The sequence below is a fragment of the Polypterus senegalus genome, chromosome 12 (assembly GCF_016835505.1).
Source record: "Polypterus senegalus isolate Bchr_013 chromosome 12, ASM1683550v1, whole genome shotgun sequence".
NCBI lineage: Eukaryota > Metazoa > Chordata > Cladistia > Polypteriformes > Polypteridae > Polypterus > Polypterus senegalus.
The window spans coordinates 161,441,938-161,465,063 of NC_053165.1; the positions used below are offsets into that span (position 1 = coordinate 161,441,938).

The window sequence follows — 23,126 nt, forward strand, 5'->3', positions numbered from 1 at the left end:
TATGGTCTCCCAATTTTTTTGCATCCCCATTTTAGCACTGCTAATGGCATCCTGCTAAGGACAATTTGGTTGCATCACCAAAGCGGACAAACCGGCAAGGGAAAAAAATGCTACAATGTTAGTGGCTTTAAATACCAAGTTCATTTTCCAAAAGGATGATTCCAATGTGGATGGCTCGGTGCCACACCATGACGTGGAGTTTGCATGTTCTCCCCAAGTCCACAGGGGTTTCACCTGAGCTCTTCGGTTTCCACCCTCAGTCCAATGACATGAAGGATAAGGCCGTGTCACATTATGTGACTTTTCCAGTGAATTTAACTTGTTGGTCAGGTCAGGTTGGGGAGCAGGCACTGGTACAGCATGTGGCCGCACCCACCACACGATGAAACGGCACAGGATCCTGGTTGGCAACCCACCAGGCAGACATGCAGTCCCAGTGCCACCCTCCGGGAATAACCCTCTATCTGCTACAACCAGGTGTTACATGAGTATCCCCTTGGCCTGGTCCAGCCAATCTGGTCCTCAACAATGAGCCGGACCACCCTCAGGGAATCATGCCACGTGGCCGTAGTGCTGTAACTGACGCTCCCTCTCAATGCAGGTCATGTGCCTCATTCAGGACTCCATGAGCAGCACAAAGTCAAACCAGGGATACCTGAGGATTCTCCAAAGAGACACACATGAAGGAGTCCAGTCTTCATCTCAGATCACTGGATAGCAGCCATGTCTCACAAACAGGGAGCACCAGGATTCTAGGACTTAGACCTTCGCCCTTTTGCAGATATCAGGAGCACCACACACCTCTTTCCACCCCTGTGCTCTCCTTCATTTATTTCATCTAAGCAAGCTAGAGGCAGTAGGTGACACCCACTCCCATGAAGGACAGCCTGAGGTCCCTAGCGACTCACTTCATCAAGTCTACAAGCAGGTTGACTTCTGACTCAAAGTGGTGGCTGTATGTGCTTGAGAGTTGATAACCAATGTGTGTTCATCCAGAAGTACAACGGCAAGGAATAAGGAACGCGGGTATAATTCACCTCACAAAGAGAAGAGAAGCTCGTCTGTCAAACGTCTCATGTTCTACACACAACAGAATGGAGGAAAGGGCCAAGTTTATGGCTGAACCTGCAAACTCTTCATACAGCATCAGGCAGCATGCTGTTGTCTACAAGAAATAGGGGCGAGCACAACTGTGCTGGGAAGTCGGCATCCAGTCACTAAATTTGATATGCCCAGTGATTTTCAGCGGTGCCAATTGCTGTTAGCCAGTCGGACACCCCCAGCGGTTAGAAGTCGCATAATGTGACATCAGCTTTAGGCGGATTGGCAATGCCAAACTGGCCACCCTGAGTCACGTATGCATTTGTGTGCTCACCCTGAGAAAGACTAGCGACCTGTTCAGGTGGTGTCGCTGCTGTGGAGTCAATGATTGCTGCGTTGGGCTCCAGCTGCACCACAACCCTGCCCTGGATCAGTGAGTTAAGAGAATGGATGGATGATTTAAAGGCAGGCAAGCAGCAGGCAGAAAACATTCACGACCAAGCAGATCAAAACAAGAAGCAGAGCACACGACAAAGTTCAACCTCCAGAAAACCAAAGCAGAACTCAAAAACAACAAGGAAGCAGGAAGTCCAAGTCGGTGGCTGTCACACAGGTGAACTAACGCTCAACTCACATACTATAGGAATTTTCAGAGTTCCCACTTGTGACGCCTCACTTTCATCCTTCGCTGCGCTCACAGAAATGGGCGGCCACTGTTGATTTTCTCCTCAGTCTGCACCAAAACCAATTCAAGATAAGGTCTAATCTTTTAAATGAGAGTAACATTTGTTTTTGTGTCATCATACTGTAGCTCCAAATACAGTTTGACCACAAAATAACAGTTTCTTGATGTCCCAGTTATGATAATTTGTTTCCCTGCCCCAGTGTTTGTGATCGTCTGCCACTGTGCCATGCTGTGCCTCTCTCAATGACCCCTCTTTCTGTGAGGCTCAGCCTGCCTTTCTGGGCTTCCAGGGGTTCATGGCATGCAGAGCTCAGAGTACCCATGTGAAATTTCACCCATCCAGGCCCACCTATCTTCAGAGTAATATGCTATTTGCATCCTTGACCACTTTTGAGATGATACTGTGATATCGCTTGAGACTCATCCTCCTTTGTGTGTGTGAAAGGTCAATGCTATGTTACAACTTGGCAGAGCCGTACTCTCTGAACTGTCCCTACTGGGAGCTCCCACTTCAAAGGGGGCACCTCAAACAACTTCCTGATGGGAAACTTGTATTTCCCGTCTGTGCCACAGCATAATCAAATGATCAGCAAATATACCACAATCCGCAATTTCTGTGCCACCCTCATGCGACTGCCACACAATGAACACTGCATAGCAGTCACAACAGACACAGATGGGAGGGGCCGGGCAAATGATATGCTAAGGGAATAGCCAATAGCAGTGGAACCCCTCCTCCATCTCCAAGTGTGGGTGTCTGAAGCCCCCAGTCTAGTCCAGGGCTGTGGTCATTCCTGTCACATGCAAGTCAAATCCTGCCGAGCCCCACCCCTTTTATCTTACTGCATATGTCATTGGCCTTCCTGGCTCGGCCCTGCTAGACTTGACGTATCTGACGTTTGCTGCCGTCTGCCATCTCATACTATAGGAGCACTCCTGGGTTTGGTGACTGAGGGTTCAGACTGTACACCACCGGGAGCCTGGTTCAACCTTCACCACTCAGCGACCCAAAGTGCACCAGTTAACCTGCCAGCGCTAGAACAGTAAAACTATGACTTCTGCTCTACAAGCTTGCTACTTGTTAGGCACCTTAGGATTGCATTTAAGGAGAAATGCTAAATTAATAACTAATTAAATAAAAATGTAAATGCAGTGGATTCAGAAAGTCTTCAGACCCCTTAAATTTTTTGCACACTTTACATATATAAATTTAACTGTAAAATGGACACGTGCAATTATTGTCTATCAATCCACACTAAGTGACTTACAATGACAAAGTGACAACATGTGACCAGAAAGGTTTGCAAAATTTGTCAAAAATCAAAAACTGAAGTCTATCCTTTCTCAAAGTATTGAGACCTTTAACTCGGTACTTTGTTGAAGCCCCGGGAATTCCAGGTTCAAATCTTTAAGGCAAGTCTCTCCAAGCTTTGCACATCTGGATTTGAGCGGGTTATCCCATTCTTCCTGGTATGACCTCTCAAGCTCCGTTAGATTGGATGGAAAGTATTTGTGAGCTGCCATCTTCAGGTCTCTCCACACATGTTCTCTGGGGTTTAAGTCTGTGATCTGCCTGGGCCTCTCAAGGACACTTGGAGACTGGTCCCAAAGTCACTCCAGCTTTATCTTGGGTGTATTCTTCAGGTCACTGAATGGTCTCCCCAGTGTGAGGTGATGTGCACACTGGAGCAAAACTTCCCCCAGAACCTCTCAAGATTTGGCTGCATTCTCCAACTCCCCATTTCGGCCCAGTCTTCCTGTCCCCATAACATGCTGCTGCCAGTACCGTTCTTCACTGTAGGGTTGGTTATTAGGCAGGTGATGAGCACTGGCAGCTCTTCGCCAGACATGCTGCTTGGAGTTCTGCCCAAACAGTTAAATTTTTGTCTCATCAGATCACATGATCTTGTGTCTCAGGTTGTCAGAGTTCTTTAAACTGTCATTTGTCTTTTACGTAAGAATAGCCGCCCTAAACGCTTGATTGATGAAGTGCTGCTGAGATGGTTATCCTTCTGACAGGCTCTACCATCTCAGCAGTGGACTTCTAAAGCTCAGTTAGAGTGACCCCTGGGTTTTTGGTCATGTCCCTGACCAAGTTCTTCTTACCCAGTTACTCAGGATGCACACCTGTAATAGGAGGCCCAGTGGTTCCAAACATCTTCCATTTCAGAATCACTGAGGTAATGATGATCGTGGAAACGCTCAAAGCTTTACAAATGGTTTCATCCCCTTGCCCTGTTCTATGCTTGACCACATTTTGATAATGGAGGCCTAGAGAGAGTTTCCCTGGATGTCATGGCTTGGTTTTGTCCTGACAGTCAGTGCGACTTGCAGGACCTCCTATTCAGTACAGGTTGACGTGGGCCTTGCTACCTGAAGTCTAATCAATTGGCCACAAGTGAACTCAAGTCCTTGAACATTTCGAGGAGAGTTCAAGCAAATAGAAGGCACCTGAGCACAATTTGGAGTGCCACAGAAAAGGGTCTAAAAAACACTCACCTAAAGGATTATTAGGACCACCATACTAATACGGTGTTAGACCCCCTTTCGCCTTCAGAACTGCCTTAATTCTACGTGCCATTGATTCAACAAGGTGCTGAAAGCATTCTTTACAAATGTTGGCCCATATTGATAGGATAGCATCTTGCAGTTGGAGATTTGTGGGATGCACATCCAGGGCACGAAGCTCCCGTTCCACCACATCCCAAAGATGCTCTATTGGGTTGAGATCTGGTGGCTGTGGGGGCCATTTTAGTACAGTGAACTCATTGTCATGTTCAAGAAACCAATTTGAAATGATTTTGAGCTTTGTGACATGGTGCATTATCCTGCTGGAAGTAGCCATCAGAGGATGGGTACATGGTGGTCATGAAGGGATGGACATGGTCAGAAACAATGCTCAGGTAGGCCGTGGCATTTAAACGATGCCCAATTGGCACTAAGGGGCCTAAAGTGTGCCAAGAAAACATCCCCCACACCATTACATCACCACCAGCCTGCACAGTGGTAACAAGGCATGATGGATCCATGTTCTCATTCTGTTTACTCTACCATTTGAATGTCTCAACAGAAATCGAGACTCATCAGACCAGGCAACATTTTTCCAGTCTTCAACTGTCCAATTTTGGTGAGCTCGTGCAAATTGTAGCCTCTTTTTCCTATTTGTAGTGGAGATGAGTGGTACCCGGTGGGGTCTTCTGCTGTTGTAGCCCATCTGCCTCAAGGTTGTGTGTGTTGTGGCTTCACAAATGCTTTGCTGCATACCTCGGTTGTAACGAGTGGTTATTTCAGTCAAAGTTGCTCTTCTATCAGCTTGAATCAGTCGGCCCATTCATTCTCCTCTGACCTCTAGCATCAACAAGGCATTTTCGCCCACAGGACTGCCGCATACTGGATGTTTTTCCCTTTTCACACCATTCTTTGTAAACCCTAGAAATGGTTGTGCGTGTAAATCCCAGTAACTGAGCAGATTGTGAAATACTCAGACCGGCCCGTCTGGCACCAACAACCATGCCACGCTCAAAATTGCTTATATCACCTTTCTTTGCCATTCTGACATTCAGTTTGGAGTTCAGGAGATTGTCTTGACCAGGACCACACCCTAAATGCATTGAAGCAACTGCCAGAAATTGAACAGGTGTTCCTAATAATCCTTTAGGTGAGTGTAAGTTTTGGATTTTTCACAAATTTGAAAATTTCTCTACAAATCTGTTCACTTTGACATTATGGGTCATTCAGTGTATATTGGTGGACAAGGAAAGCACATTTCTCCATGTAAAATTAAATCTACAGTTGAATAAAGTGTGGAGAGAGTGAAGGGTCTGAAACCTTTCTGAATCCATGGTATGTGGGGTGCCCTCTGTTAACACTTTATGGAGGAAGAGCTGTCGCTTCGTGCATTTCAAGGTCTGAATACGTGGGTTTAAAACTCATTTCATGCCGGGGTGATGTTCCTTATTCCCATCTGGGTCACTGTGTGTGTGCAGTTTGCATGTCCTCCGTACCATCCAAGTGACCCGAAATTGATCTGAAGTTCATGGATGTGGGTGTGACTGTACATTTATGGCCCTGCGTCCCATGCAGGTCTGGCTCTTCCCTTGGTCCTGAGGCCTCCTTCACTGATATAACGAGTTCAGAACATGAAGGGGTATTTGAATGAGTTTCCTCTATTTACACTTTGGCATGACTGGGCAGCTCAAATAAAAACCGTGACCGTGACTGAACAATGGAAGTTTGTTACATATAAAGGTGAACAAGACATTTGAACTGCCAGCTAATAACGTGGTCAGCCTTATCAGGATAGGAAAATATCAAAAAACACTCTCTTCTGTCCGTTTCCTAAGACTCGTATTTCCAGGAATGGGCCGTGGGGTACACATGGCAACAGGATGGGCCACAAAGCAAACACCAGTGTCTGGGCAGGATACCCCTCAATCAAGACGAATGGCTCAGAACCTGCATGTGACAGAGTGAGAGCACCATGGACACTAGGGGGCAGTACGCCCAGTGGGTTTGTGTGGCATTGAGAGAAATGTCAGCTGTCATGTAGACTTAACTGGCTTGATCTGGTTACACCACTGGAAGTAGAAGGGCAAATGGCCCCAAAAGTAACAGACCCTTCAACAGAGCAGGCAATCGAAAGGCGCATTAGAAATCTCATGGGTGCAGGGACACTGGGAGCCATTAGGAGTTGCATTCTGGTGACACTGGTAGAAATATAAAAGATGGAATACAAAACCACACTTGTGGGTGAGAGACAGCAGGCGCTTAAACGGTGGGAGGAAGAAAGGCCAGAATCTGGAGACAGAGTAGGTGAGCTTATGTACTGCTTTGCGGTGGGCATCTGGACAAGCTGTCTCACTTGTTAAACAGGGGTTCAACACCATTACAGGCAGAAAGTGTTTCTCAAATTTCCATTACTTTGAACTAAACATTCTCCCTGCAATCATCCCTCCATGCAGTTAATTTATATCCAAATACGTAAGATGCTAAGTTTGTCTATCCAAGGTGCAGTTTTCGATACGAGGTGGCAGAATGCGGATGACTATCCTAGCAGTAATGAGGGTGAGGTAGGACCCCCTTCTTCGACAGGATGCCAGTCAACACATGGCACTTAAATGTTCACACACACTCACGCTGCACCAATTAGAATCAATCTGACCTGCACAACTTTGGGGACTACCTTGGACCTGTAAGCCAACAGTGCTAACAGCTGCATACCCGCGCGTTAAGACAATTTTTCTGAAGCTCCTGCCATGTTTCAGATAGAAGAGGCGAAAACAAAATCACAGGTAACACAGAAAATAAACCTGGGGGTCCTTGAGAAACGTCTGTCCGGCCAACAGCAACAGGCCATCGGTCTCTCGCTAAATTCTAGACAAGCCTCTGACTTTGGGGATCACCTGCTAGCTGACACTGACATTAACTACTATATGAGGTGACAATTTAAGAGTACTTACATCTTTTAAAATGTATGACACGAGTGGACAATTTTGTTGTGGCCCTCCGAACCAAGAAGGACTTTAACAAAGCTAAAACAGAACAATTATGATAGATAGATAGATAGATAGAAGTGTGTCACTGAGACCCAAACCATAGACACTGCTACTCAAACTACAGTCCCAGGTCCCCAGGTTCAAATCTTCTTTCGGCTGCTCCCGTTAGGGGTCGCCACAACGGATCATCATCTTCCATATCTTTCTGTCCTCTGCATCTTGTTCTGCTACACCCAACTGAACTCTTTTTATATAACAAAACTAGGGGGCTTTGGCCCCTGCTCGCCCCTCTGGTATGTGCCAGCCACTCGAGTTGTTAAGAGGGGGGTTGAACGCGCCCCAAGGACACGCGGTCGCTCCTCCGTCACCTGCTCTTAAATGGTGATACAATGGTAAACAGTTTTTTTTTTTTTTACCTCCTCTTTGCTCGATCATCTGCTGGTTCACTGCTGCCGCCGTGCCACATGATCTGCATCTTGTGCGGCGCACTTCTGTCATATCACCTCTGTCCATATATTTGATCTCTTTTCGCCAATATTGCATTGAATTTTGATTCCGTGTTTGGAATGACATCGTGACAATGCAACGTGTAACTGCCGATGAGTGAATATCGTTTCTTTCGCTCTACAAGAAATGTGTCGGACATAACCACAAAAGACTTTTCCAAATCTCTTTGCATAAGCTCTTGTCTCATGAGGCTTCTGGCCCCGGGCGTGGTTACACTGCTTGGCACGAAGACACGTCTTGCGGGACGTGAAAGTGTCTCGAAGACAATCACGTCTCGTCTCCTTCCAGGATTTTTTTTTTTTTTGTTATAGAGCGATACCTTCTACCAGACTTCTTCTTCCACAATGCACCATCTTCTCTTATTACCTTTTCTTCCTCCTCTCCCAGCTCTGACTCCAAAGGCTGTGTGGAGCACTCCCTTTTTGAACCTCACCCAGGAGAACTTCCGGTGTCCAATCACTGCCTCCAGGAACCACCCTAAGAGAGGGGACTCGCTTCTCAATAGCGGCACCTATCATCTGAGCAGCCAAACAGAACCACAACTCCCATGCTGTCCTTTGGGTATCCACATTGGGGGGTTTGCCAGAAGGAACGCTGCCCTGCCCAGTACTCATTACTCACCCCAGTAACACCAACTGTCCCAGCTGGAGTGTCCATCCAGTTTACTGGCTTCCCTCCCAGACAGTAGGACACTCCTATCCATTACTGCTGGCTGCATCTTTCATTCAGTTGGCTGAGACCACGCACCCTGTGTGGACTTTATGTCTATTTATGCGGTTGCTTGTCTACCTACCACAGTAGCTACTACTTTATTTGTCCCCAGGAAAAATGAAGATTGTTATGGAAGCTCAGAAAGAATTCTCGGGTCTTTTTTAGAAGCTATTCACAATCTTGGACAAAGTCCACAGCTCTTGCCTGGCTTTTTTTATACCACTGCTAAGATGACGGTAATAAGATGGCACCTGCCACCCTAGCAACAAGGTATTGTCTCTCAACTACTAAGCCACAAAATGTTGCAGCAGCAAACACAAGAATAATATGAACAGCAATTAACATTATTCCAGAGGCCATTTACAAAAAAACTAATGATAAACTTGGATTCTCGATTATCTATACCCCCCTAAATGCCATATTCAGTTGCAAGAAAATACTTTTGAACATCAGAGTTTATGACAGACCATGTGCTGCCCTCCATTGGCCAGGAGCTCCTTTGCTTCTCTGTCTCTTTCTAAGAGCAGGTTCGGGTATCTCAAGCATCTGCTGGCCACCTGCCCCCTAGTGTCTTCCAGGAATATTGCTGCTTTTAGGACTTCCCACTACCACTACTCTCTTCTGGGGTCTTGCTGGATGCTGTCCCCTCTTCTTGTGCGATTTCTCGTCGACCATGGCACCCATCACACAATTTTACATAGCATTTGCACAAAGCACATAAAGGAACAAGTTCACAGTAAACAGGGAGCAGAATTCCCAGTTACCCGTTAGGGTCTGCACACTTTTCCATCACCATCCAGTTTCCAGATTAGGGCAAAGGTGACAGTTGGTTATGAGATAAGTGATGTCCAGTACTGGAAAAATCAAACCAAGACAAAGCACCTGCTCACCTGATGCGATCAGGCAGCACACCTCTGGCACAGCTGAGCAACAGGAGGACGACGTTTCACATGTAGGTCTTAGTGTGGCCGTCTACACGCTGGCTGTGAGGTAGGAACAACTTGTTTGGTTAAAGGCTTCATTATTTTGAGAATGACTGCTCGCCAAACCACAGACTGAAAGCAGATAACAATCACAACAGGAAGCTTGCCTACGTGTTTAAGAGAGCATCCCCCACTTAGACTGCTCGAAGGACACCGCAAGGACAAAATGACATCCATCTATCCAATTTCTAACCTGTTTAAACCAATTCTAAGTTGCCTGTCCCAGCAGAATAGTCAATGTCAATTAAATTTGAATATACACTGGCCTGGTAGAGATACCCATTTGTAATACTTGTGTATCCATTTTAGGACCATGGTGGGGCTGGTGCCTATCAAGGCAGCAACAGGCACAAAACTGGCATCAGGCATGGAGAAAATACTAGTTACCTATAGCAAGAGACACCATATTGGAGGAGGCCTGACTTTGCATTTCTCTTCACATTCACATGGGCCTTCCTATGGATACTCCAGTTTCACCCTAAAGATATGCCGCATGTGAAATTGTCCTAACATGCTGTGATTGACTGGCATTTCATCCAGTGCCCGTATAAATCAAGCGTCTCAGACTAGGAAAATGGTGCTAACTGGCAAAAGAATCTCAGAGTGATGCAAATTTAGTCCTACTCGTAGCAGTCGGAGTAAAAGCATTTTATCACCTCTCCGGAGTGGTGGCTCTGAGGCTAGGGATCTGCACTGGTAATCGGAAGGTTGCCGGTTCGAATCCCGTAAACGCCAAAAGTAACACCAGGGCCCTTAACCTATGTTAACCTATGGGCCCTCCAACAGGGAATAAACCTGGGGGTTGGTGGCAGAATTGGCACTCAGGGCATCATATAAAAACCTCATACTGGTTCCATTCCATCTGAACTAGTGTGGTGTGGTGAGGTTATCACCTGCCTCATGGTTGCTCTCGGGTCCTAATCTGGGATCCTGTGTTGGTTTATCATGCGCTGTATCAGCTGGGGCTCCTAACCTCTTCCTTTAATTTAGGAAACTCCTCTTAACTCCACCGGGACCTCCTAACTGACTACAAGCTGCCACAAGATGGTGATCAGTCAGATATTGCCACACATATCCTCGGAAAGGTGGAATATTATGAAAACACGTGAACTCATAGAATATCATTTTCACAGAAATTGATTTAACGCTCATAACAAATCTTGGATGTCACGTTACCATTCGATCTACACAGAAAAGCCACGAATCTTCAGCTAAAATAACTTTTTTTTTGGCCCATGCTTCACAACAGCAATTTGGTTTATGTCTCAATCCCCCATTTCTAGAATTTTGCACCAAACTTTGATGCCCCTACAAGCCCCTATGTGAGAACACATTTTCCCCATCATTCTGCATGAGGTAAAGTTAAAGGAAGTTGCATTCATGCAAATAGCTGATGTCTCTGAACTTGTTGGTGTGGTTGACAGCACACACCTAAAGATCACAAGTGAAGATGAGCACGCATGTGTGAATCTCAAGCGATATCACAGTATCATCGAGGTGGTCATTGATACAAACTGCATAAGACAGAAACACATTCCACACAGCACCGGATAGAGGAAAGTTCAAAGTTTGGTCCTATGATCCTTGAGGTTGCATGCACTCAACTTGAGCACCATGTGTGGCGCCACAAACATCAAAACGGTAGACCGTTTCTTGCCAATCCGTGAGTCAACTGGTCCCTAGATCAGAAAAAACACACTCGGGTATTTTTTAGTATCTACTCACAATCTTGGACAAAGTCCACAGTTCTAGCCCGGCATTTTTATACCAGTGCTAAGATGATGCCAATACTGAATTCCCAGCTTCCTCAATTCGATGTTGCAAATCTTGAAGATTAGTGGGCATAGGTGGAACAAAAACTCTTTTCTTTAAATGTACCCCCATAGATAAAAAATCGCAGGGTGTAAGGTCTGGAGGCCTGGGAGGCCATAGACGATGAGCAAGAACTTGTTGTCCACCTCTTCCAATCCATCGTCCTGGAATGGTGTCGTTCAGGTTAACGCCGGACCTCCTAGTGGAAATGAGGCGGTGCTACATGAAAATGAAGTCATTCGAATCTTCTTGAAGTTGGGGAAAAACACAGTGATGTAGCATGTCCAGGTATGAAAATCCAGTCACAATTTACTCTGCAAAAAAGAAAGGTCCATAAACTTTGCTTGCAGAAATGGCACATTTACCTTCGGCGAGTCTCTTTCATATTTGACGACTATGCAAGGTGCTCAAACAACCTGCATGTATTTGGGATGTGAGAGATAAACCAGAGAAAACCCACACAGACAGGGAGAACAAGAAAGCTCCACACTGTGTAGTGTCAATGACAAGAAATAGACAAGCGAAAGAGCGAACCTCGTATAGCTGATGATGTTGAAGACAAGGTTTTCACAAACTAATTCAGTAATTGACGTGATATATCTTTCCGTCAACTAACGTGTTATACTGGTGGCTCTTTTAAGATGGCTTTTTACAGAAATAGACAGGTGTAGGTTGCTGGAACTGGAAGCAGCGCTGCTGATCCTCACTCCATCAATCATGCGTTATGAAGGCAAAAGGAAAGGAGAGGCATTAGATGACAGCGCCACCCTCACCCCAACTCAGATGAGCCCCGAGATCGTCTCCCAATCACACGTGTGCGACGCTAGAAAATAATTATTGCCATTCGACCCTATAATGGCCAAAGAAAAGCTGAAGAAAAGGTTGGGTTTTATCAGTAATAACATCCTTCTACTATCAAACCTGCTTATCAGTGTCAAGCGGACTGGAGCTGGGTAGAAGGGGGATACACATCTGGGACGGATCTCTCTCAGGGTCCACATACAGCCACACTCCATCACGGTGGGATATTTCAGCATTACTACCCATAATATTTAACTGTCTAAGGGGGTTAGAAAAATGGAAGGATGAATGGATGGACAACTTACTATTATTAGGACTTTGTTGCGGCCCAGTGCCGCTAAGATTCACACCAAAGAGATGGTGATTTATTTATATTTTTAGTGGAGATTCCAGGGATGCACCCAACCTTGGCACGACCTTCACGCACTCACAAACAGAGACAAGAAGCCAACGGAAATAAAACAGCAAATAAAGAACGTATTAACAGTAATGATGAAAACAACGATCCCACCCCAGTCCGTTTACGGCGATCTACAATAAACGCGAAAACAAACCACGACAATAAACACTCACTATAAAGGCCATGGGAAACAGCAACAGATGAAATGTAATGATGAAGACAGATAATCCAGAGATCCGTACGCTGAATGGAAATGTAAAGATAGTCCTCCCAGTAGTTCCTGAAATGGTGAAGACGGGTGGACGGGTTCAGGAGCGATCCTTTCTTCGCAGGATGGCCATGAATCCACATACAATCCCCATGTCTCCATTGACCCCAACAGCCCCTGCACCATCAGCAGAAGACCAATCAGAACCACTGGAGGGACTGCTGGGAGTTGCAGTTCCAAACTCTAGTAGCACCGATACAACTTATGGGGACTCCAAAACTCAGCTTGATGATATTTTGGTGAATTTAGGTAGATGGGATTGGCGGATTTTCTTGTGCTGAAGGGTCTGTTCTTGTCAACATTTTTCTGATGTTCTATCATTAAATGTCTCAGCTTCTGCTGGTTCTACTGTTGAATGAGAATCTTCCAGGTGAACCTTCTGCTATCAAACGAGTCAGGGCCTCGTGGAATATGTTGGCTGTTCTGAGGAGGGCAAACCTCTGCACCTGAGCGGCATTCGCTTTGCCAGGCAGCTGCATCGAGGTACTCTTTTGAGACCTAACTGTTCCAACTGGATTCACACAAATCTTCGAGTTCCACATGCAAGAAACCTGTCCCTTGATCTCTGTATCTGGTTCAATGTTCCATTTCCTTGAGACAGACATTTGCATCATCTTGGAACTGCTAAGCCAATAAGCAGCTATCGTCTGTTGCTCTGATCATGGAGCAGAACGTCTGGTTGATTTGCTCTGATAGTACAATCGCCCGTGAGGTTCTTGATGATGATGTCTGTCTGAAGGCATTGGGAGGCCAGTTCTGACTGTGCCGATATTATTATGAGACGGGGCAAGATGGTTAAAGGCGTATCCGTGGATTTTATTATTACTACAACAAACATTTTCTTCAGGCTCTGTCAAGCTGCAGCCACCTCACCTTAGGAATGGATGCCCAATTAGTCAGTGCACCCTACACTTTTACTGCCATTTGCCTACATGCAGGTATTTCGAGATAAGACATCTGTGTAACATTCACACATCTCGGAGGATGAGATTTCTCACGTCGTCATTTAGAGTTCAGACATGTCAGTCTAAGACAAACTCCACTCTAGGACAGGGAGATCAAACGCGCTTGTTTTCATATTATTTATTTTTATCCGCAGTAGCCATTGGTGATATGAAGTATTGTTTTATGCTGTTGTTTTCTTGGCTGACAGTTTGCAATTGCCAAGCTCAAGATTATCAGTGATATCAAAAGTTGTAAACACTTCCCTCTTGGAAAACTTCCAGACAACTTACTAAATAATACACTAATAGCGAAAGCTCCAGCTAGTTATTACAAAATCAGGTTTGCCATGCCCAGTGTTCACTGCACCCCCGGGACGGGCATCTCCTGATCCTGAGCAGGACATGCAGATGATGAGTCTCTGTGGGCCCCGCAGGCTGAGCTGAGGTCAGTCCTCCTCAGCCTACAACTCGAAAAGTGAGCTGAGAGGGAAGAGCAGACAGGAGGCGTTCTGTAACACCACATGACACACGGCAAAGGGAGTGGATGTGATAAGAAGCACACACTTTTTTGCACAACTGCCAGACGTTCTAGGGCAGACCTCCAGTGTATTGAACCAACACCAACTCCACCGTGCATGGCCAGGGCAAGTTGTCTGTTCTGCTTCTCTTCAGCCACACCAATGCAGCCTGGGTGACCTGTTCATACCGCACACATCTATGGGTCTCGTGGCCGATTTGAGCCAAATGGATTAGCCGTCCCTGGGAGAAGCTATCAAAAAAAAAAACAAACATTAGGGCTGCCTAAAAGAGAACCGCTGAGAAGAACCAATCCTGCTGGTATGTACATTTTTCTTTCTGTAATTTAGCAAAGAATCATTCGGTTCCTGTTTATTTAAAAGTAAAAACGTTACATCCATTATGAAGAAAGCAAAACAGGTTTTTTTTTTCCCCCCCATAAAACAGTAGACATGTAATGTTCCATAAAAAAGGGACAACTTTTTCTTCCGATTCAGCTGAACTAATGAGTAACAGGATCACTCATGCAATGGGGAAGGAAATGCAAAAAGTTGAAACACAAAAGACTGCAATGACCTGCCGAATGGTCAACACCAAACAGCAGCATGACGTAAAAGACAATCACTTGGGGGTGCATCAGCACAGAGCTTTCTTTAGCAGCCCTCAACATCAATAAGGTGCTATTCTTCTGTGTTAGCAATGGTGCGGTTTCCCCCAGCAGTCAGTCAGCACATTACTAGAACATAAAAATAAGAAATTTGACATATAAGAGGAGACTCTTCAGTCCATCAAGCCAGTTTGTTAAGCTAGGAGCTCAGCTGTCCCAACATCTCAAACAGAGCCTTCTTTAAGGTTGTTGAGGTTTCTGCTTCAACTCCACGTCTCGGTAGTTTGTTCCACAGTCCCACAACTCCAACCAGTAAAAACCCAGTTGTCTCAGCTTATGATATTGTGCTGCCACTTGATTTAGGATGTCTCGTGTCGCTTTTTATGTATGCACATAATGGGTCAAGTGTTGCTGCCACCTGCTGTTGTGATTTGTGTTTGTAGCCTAATTTTTTCACATGTACTGCCATCTTGTTTCTGCTTTTATAAGTCCTAATAGCCGTGTTGCAATCTAAGTAATCAAGGCAGACCTCAACGTTAACATCTGCAGTGCACCATCTACTGGAATGTATTCTGTAACGCAGGCAGTAATAAACATGCATTGCATTTTCCATTTCAACAGATGGCGCATCACAATCCTTTCTAGTAACAAACTGCATTACTCCCAAAAATGTAAACTTTTAAACACACTCCCACAGAGCAACATATTTCGGAAATTGCAATGTGGATGGGCGAAAACATACACTTTTAAAAAATGCAGACTCTAATTGCGCTCTGATTTGTTAGTGCTTATTACATAGCCATTCCCCGATTGGATCCTGCTCAGTACAGCATCTCATTCCTTGAATAGTCTTCCTTCATGGCAGAAATCCATATTGAAATGCAGTGGACACAGAGTAGTTGCTTCCCTGCACACATCTAAATCGTGTTTTGTACAACAGGAATGCTGCAAACATGGGTAACAAGGCAATAATATATCGAGGACAATTTTGCAATAAATTCTTTGGTTGGTGCCATGACCGTCCTTCAAGGATTTTTCCACCAATAGGCGTCCAAGGCTACATCACATTTGTATTCAGCCATTTTAGTGGAAAAAAAAAAAAGTGGGTGGAAATGTCTATGCGTCTTATGGAGCAAATATTACGTCACAGACTGTGATGTGGATGACCTGACCGGACTCGGATGATGACGAGGGTTCTACATCGGAGAAAGAATGCACGTCGCACTTTTACCGTCGCTGTACTTTGTATATGTACACGGGAAGCTCGGCAGTCTACTTATGACTTTATGCTGTAAGTAAATAAATCAAGGTAAATAGGTAAATAACATTCGATTTGGCTCTTATATACAAAGTACAGTGACAGCAACTCCCACATGCAGCTACAGACTCTTCAGTACGTGAGCGACTCTCCACGCTGGTGTTTAGATCTGGACGGTGTATGTGCCCAAAAAAGAAGTCTGACTGCATTCTCGTACCATTGCTTACAAACTGAAGTGTCAGCGTGCACTTTTCGTGGCATCACACGTGTATTTTTTGAACATGCCCGTGTCGATTAAACGTAGGAAGCTCTGCAGTCTACTTGTGACTTTACGCTGTAGAAAGTAAGTAAATAAATAAATCAAGGTAAATAACATTCGATCTGGCTTTTATGTAAGTAACATATAAATGTTAATGTTTTGGGCACATGCACCGTCCAGATCTAAACACTAGCGTGGAGAGTCGCTCATGTACTGAAGAGTCTATAGTTGAAGATGGAAGTTGCCATCAGCAATGCCTTAGATGGAACTGAAGATAGTATCTTATATGAAGATAGCGAAGAAAGTGAAATTGGTGATTGTGAGCAACTGAGTTTTTCCAGAAAACTAGAAGAGTGCTTGAACCTTAAAGTCTCTCCTCATTTGTTGATGACAGTGATGATGGTTCTTAATAACGCTGTTGACTTTACATGGCTGAAATATTATTCTGAACCAAATGATGTACTAATATATTTAATGAAATACAGCAGAATATTTTTTTCCTTGTTTTCCTCCTCTAAACCTTGGTGTGTCTTATGGTCAGGTGCGTGTTATGGAGCGAAAAATACGGTACTTTTGTAAATGATATGAAAGCACAAGTGTGGACGGAGATCGTTTATGTTTAAAACTGAAAACGTGGTGGTGTGATACTGTTTACCTCAGAGGTGTCTGGAAGGTGACCTACAGACACGCACGTGTGACACCGTCCAACTCAATTCAAAGTCATGGAGAGAAAAGCATGTGCTAGCTTGACAGTGGTACTGCACTTCAATTGTGTAGATTTGCTCACCAGACAAACTCAGACAGGGGTCCAAAGGACCTGCGCCTTGACTGTTGGTCACTCCAGTAAAGTGTACTAGTTGAGGTTGTCTGGTAGGGAGTGCATGTGTGGTCATTAAATAAAGTTCCCCAGGGGGCATATATTTTGGCCCTAAGGGACTGATGGACTAAATCCACTATGAGGAAGGTACCTGTGCCAAGTCCGAAAAATTCCTCTTGGGGGCACCTCGCTAATAAAGTGCAAGTGACTAAGCAGGGTTCCTCAAAGGGTAAAATTTAAGAACGAAACCTGACCTGTGCTCTTGCCACGTGCAACAATTTGTAAAAAGAGGTTCAAATGGATACCAGTCAAACATGCATTTGGTTTGATAGATTAGATATCCAGTCCAAACTGTTAACGGTTCCTGGTCAGCTATATTCAGAATATTAATTTTCCACAGGCAAATGATACAATTTAATTTTGGTAAAAGACATAGGACAAATGCAGCCACTATTTCTTTCTCATGATGCTCCTTAGACTGAGTGGCTCTGTGCCAACAGCCACACATTCCGTACATAATGCAAGCCCCCAGAGTCAAATTAATTGACATACAGTACACCATGATAAGATCAAGCTGCTCTTGTATCTCAGCAGGAAGTGCTTAAAAATTATTAATCTGCGACCTTAATAAATGAAAAAAAAAAAAAAAGAGACCTGTCACCGCATTCGCACACTCAAGCTAATAAAGTCTAACGTGCCTGTCAAAGCTACGTTTCTAACCAAGATGAGAAAACGGAACAGAAAGCCTAATCAGCCAACTTGCTTACACTCTCGACTAATAATTTACATGAATGTGATAAAATGTAACAACAAGATGTATTGTGATTGGGGGAAAAAAAAAAAAAAAAGTGACGTTGGCGCCATGTAGTACATTCTTTAAAACAATACCTGGGCACAACACGGCACTAAAGGGGCGAACAGACGGCTGCACGACTGATTAGCTTCGGCCACCAACGCCACAAACATAACCTGCTGCCTAAATATTTAATGTGGGGATTTAAATAAAAGCTAAACTTTTGTTCCTTCTCTTTTTATCTCCTGCAGGTCGTCAGCAGCCTCCAGTCAACGTCACCATGATAGAAACACCTGACAACAGCACCACGCCCCTGAACAGCAGCCACACCAACCTTCTTCTCTCAGTCTACATCATCACGTTCATCACAGGGATGCCCGCCAACATCATCGCCTTGTACACATTCATCTTGAAGGTTCGCAACAAGCCCGCCCCCATCGATATCCTGCTGCTGAACCTGACCGTGTCTGACCTCATTTTCCTGGTCTTCCTGCCCTTTAGGATGATCGAGGCCACCTTTGGCATGCGCTGGGTGCTGCCATATTTCTTGTGTCCCTTGAGTGGCTTTGTGTTCTACTCAACCATCTACATCAGCACTTGCTTCCTGACGGCTGTGAGCGTGGAGCGCTACTTGGGAGTGGCCTACCCCATAAAATACAAGCTCAGGAGGAAGCCCATATACGCCATCGTGGCCAGCGTCTTCTTCTGGATAGTGTCGTCCGCGAACTGCAGCATTGTGTATATCATGCAGTACCACGAGTCAGACAACTTCACCGTCGACACAAGATTTTGCTATGAGAAATTCAACGCAGAGCAGCTCAAAATCCTCCTCCCTGTCCGACTGGAGTTGTTCCTCATCCTCTTTTGCATCCCTTTCCTCATCACCATGTACTCCTATATAAATTGCATCCGCATTCTCAACAGCTTGCCAAACATCAGCCGTCGGCGGAAGCAGAGAGCCAATGGGCTGGCGCTGGGCACCCTGTTGGTGTTCATTCTCTGCTTTGGACCCTACAACATCTCTCACGTGGTGGGCTTCGTGGAAGGACAGAGTCCTACGTGGCGCGTGGATGCTCTGCTGCTCAGCACCTTCAATGCCTGCTTGGATCCCATCATCTTCTATTTCTCTTCCACCGCGGTACAGAAAGTCTTCGGCCAGTGTTTCAAGGGAATCTTTGACAAAGTATGTAAAGTCACCTCTTGTTCAAGGTTCATGTCCCATACCAGCTCAAGCATGGAGCGGACTGACAGCAGCTCCAACACTCTGTGATTTGCGTCAGTGTTGGCCACAAGTCTGCCGCATTCTGGACATTTCATTAGAAAGGCGATGCAGGAGAGGAATTTCCACTGCCAACTTCCAATTTTCTTCATTTTATTTTAATTTACGGAAGGTGGCGCCTATTCCACTGTGGCATGGGGCAGAGGTCAGAAACACACAGAGAATGTTCTGATTATGAATGCTTATGACCTTCTAGCATGCCATAACCTCTGCCTCTGTCCCAACTGAAAGCTGTCAGTCTAAGAAATCTACACACTGTTTATATTTGTGCCAGTAATGTCTCCGGCTCCACATGTGAAAGTAACTAGCGAGTGAACATGTGCAATAGTGCTTTGAGATTTGAACAAAACTCTGCTTCTTCTAGTCAAACTTTGTCTCGTTTCAAAGAACCTGTTACTACGGGGCTGGAGCCAAAAGAGGGGACACCGATGAAATGGACATCCCAAAAGGCTTATCTTAGTGAGAATCCACGGACTTTACAGTTACATCCAAACAGAGGCCTCTTGTCATTGTGTCTGGCAGCTTTGGTGACTTGAGTTCCCAAAGATGAGTAGAAGTGTGCTGTGTAATGTATTGACATGGCCATCTTTAAAAGAGAAGAAGTCTTCAGATAAAATCCACCATACAGCACTTAGACATTTACAGAAATGTTAACAAAGCAAAGTGTACTGTGGGGTTGCAAAGCAAGATTTTCTTTCAGAATGGCTTTCCATTTTGTGCTTACATGGGATACACAAGCCAACGTGTGCATATACACAGAAGCAAGCAAGCCCACCTATAAAGAACCTTAAACATACACAAATAATGCATGTAGATATTCACATACGAATGTGGAAACAAAAACACAAACACACACACACACACACACACACACACACACACACACACACAGGTGCACAAGAAAACACGCATTGAGAAAAATACACACACACAGATCGATGGGCAACAAAGCAAACAAAGAGATACAGAATACTTGGTCATAGATACAAGCAGAAACACACGTGTACATGGACACAAATACGCATATAGATACATGGGAAAAATAAGCAAACAGTGACACACACCACCATACACAAATATTTGCTGTACATGTAGAAAAACACACACACATATACATGTGCAGAGACACAGATGTACCAATACATACACAAAAACACAAACAGATACACAAATAGCAAATAAACAGACTAGGTACACACATGCATGCACATCTGTACACATATATACAGATATATAGGCAAAAAAATGACACACCAACTCTTTTACCATGCATATACAGTAGATGGAGCATATCACTTATGAAAATGAAATATACTGTAAAATACCCAAGAAATATGTAGGCATATGATTGACCTAAATATATGTTACATTGTATTGAAAGATATATTTTTTAAATTATAACCGCATTATAAGGAAAGATGCTTTGTCATTAGTATAATGTAACAAATGTATTGTGTATAAGATTTGTCATATACTGTGTGTCCAGGACCACCGATGGTCATTCAAGACCCTCCTTCTTACCAGGAAAATTGTAAATGCAGTCTTCCCATTGATTCCAATTAATACTATTAACTAGCATTTACAGTAGATTTAAAAATATATTAACAGTTTTTAAAAATTTGGTAAAAGTATATTATTCCTAAAAATGTAAAAAGTTTATATATTTTTATATTTTGTGAAAAAAATATTGCAAATACAGAAAAATGGCAACAAATCACATATTTTATAATATATTTCAGTATACTGCAAGATATTGTTAAATATTTTATATTTTAAAATATATTCATATGGACAGCTTTAAAAATATACTTTATATATATATATATATATATATATATATATATATATTTCTTTTTAAGGAATATACACATGCAGATACACAAATGCACACAATTGTACCAGTATATACACACACACACTCGCATGCAGAAACACAGATACAAATATACACCTGTAAATAAACAGATACAAGTACATACATATGTGCACACATATAAAGATTTATGGGCAAAAAACATACACACAGTATATAAAAATATAGCTACTATATGTACATGCACACAGACAGCGTGTGTGTACGTCCAAAAACCTGTTGTCATGGCTAGTGCTTTAACTTCAGCTTATTTTACTTTCTATCAGACACTTCCTATTGACATGGCTTGATTTGCAAATTTAACAACAAAAGAATCAGTTAAATGACAACAAAACAAACCAATACAAAATACCAGGCTGAACTCCAAATCCTCCTATAAAGAATATGTAGAATGAGATGTCCAGTACATCAACAGACAGGGAGGGCCAGTTTTTAGTGAACTGTCAGTGTGACTGTATAAGTAATGGAGGAGATTCCTCTACTGAACGAGTGCTCATGTCAGTGCTCTACGCAGGGGGTCACAGTGACGGGTAACGAGTCCACTTTACAGACAGTCCATGTATTTTAAAATGCAGTTTATTTTTGTACAGTGCTCATCCCTGAATGTGGGTTGAGAAAGTTGTATTATTCAGACTGCTGAGAGTGGGCTCACCCTTAACATCCTTTCCTGGTTCATGGGACACATCAGCTGCAGACCCCTTACAATATGAATGTGTGTGTACGTCCATTTACAGAGTGTGCTTTATAAAATGTGTGTAACGATTTTAAAGGGTGTAGTGTAACAGGGTGATGTTCTGGCAAGAGATTCAATGGTCGTTTAGGGCTGGGTTGGTAGAGTACAAAAGAAAAGCCCAGGAGGGACCATTTTTAAGAGAGAGATGTCCACACTGCTGGGTGCGAAGAGGACAGTAAACCCTAAATGTATTTGCCTTTACCCAAGGGCAGCTTAGAGGGCATTAAAACAGTTTGTGTTTAAAATGTGAGCAGTGGCTTTCAGTGTCCATACTTGCTGACGGCTCACAGGGCACTGGTAATAACAGAGTAAGCCGCCCCCTGGTGTCAACAGCTTTCTATTGACTTGTATGGATTGCTCAGTTTAGGTTCTCACGTTTGTGTTAAGCTTAAGCTCATGACATTGGGTGGGACTGAGTTAGCCTGTCATAATATATACATTATTTTTTAATATGTTCATACAATTATATACATCTTTTGCATTCATTCAGGTTTACATTTTGAGAATTTAAGATTGTAAAGATTCATCTTGCTGCTGTTGTCAGGCAGACAATTTTTACGTTTTTTTTTTTTTTTCTTCCCACAATTGCTTTTCATTTTAGCACTTTTCAGTTCACTTTTAGTCTGCCTGCCGACATGCACAGTCGCTCCCACCTGGGGTTACAGACTCAAGAGATTTGCGATAGGGAAGGGGAAAAGGTCGCCACACGTGAACTTAACTACAAAGTGAGACATTAATTCAAATTTCAGATGGGCTGACTCACCAATCTACGTGGACACATAGAGCTGATCCAGGAAGACACCACAGCGTGCGCGTCTCATACAGGCGTCACTCCGCGTCTCCCCGATCTAAAATGTCTAACTAATGTGCCTTTATGGAAATGAAGCATTCTGTTACTTATCCAGCATTTATACTTCGGGAGATGTATAATATTACGGGAACAAGATTTTGTAAAGTCATATATGCATTTTTAGAGTGTTTATTTGAAACATTTTTTTCTACATAAGTTTGAAGTATACAGGACTTGTAGGTTTATATAAATGTGTATGTGTTGAATTGCATTGTAGTGTTTCTTTAAATTATGCCAAAGATATTTTGCTTTTTTTATTACAAGTATCTCAACATAGACATAACTGTATTCTTGAACCTGCATTGGCCAGTAATGGGCTGTTTATTTGTAATTAAGGTTGTCAGTGTCTGTTAATATTCTGATAAAGTGTTGTCAATGATGAAACAGAATGGGCATTAGTGGTTCTTTAATTCCTCTAATGTCTTCCCTTTTGAAAAACTGTCAGAGGGTCCATCAGTGTTGGCACATTGTGTTTGAACACATTACAGACGTCC

The 23,126-nt window shown here is 43.8% G+C and overlaps 1 protein-coding gene across 2 annotated transcripts in view; it reads left to right on the top strand.

Moving 5' to 3' along the window:
• LOC120540088 (free fatty acid receptor 3-like) overlaps positions 1-20,717 on the top strand; it is a 28,490-nt gene extending 7,773 nt beyond the window's left edge. Inside the window, exons 1-2 of one of the 2 annotated variants that reach the window (XM_039770572.1) lie at positions 14,157-14,484; positions 18,149-20,717. In XM_039770572.1, coding sequence (XP_039626506.1) covers positions 18,178-19,167 — 990 coding nt within the window. In that variant the 5' untranslated portion in view covers positions 14,157-14,484; positions 18,149-18,177 and the 3' untranslated portion in view covers positions 19,168-20,717. Of the gene's footprint in view, positions 1-14,156; positions 14,485-18,148 lie in introns of those variants that run through there. The other variant, XM_039770573.1, reaches the window with a different exon arrangement.
• Positions 20,718-23,126: the final 2,409 nt, after the last annotated feature.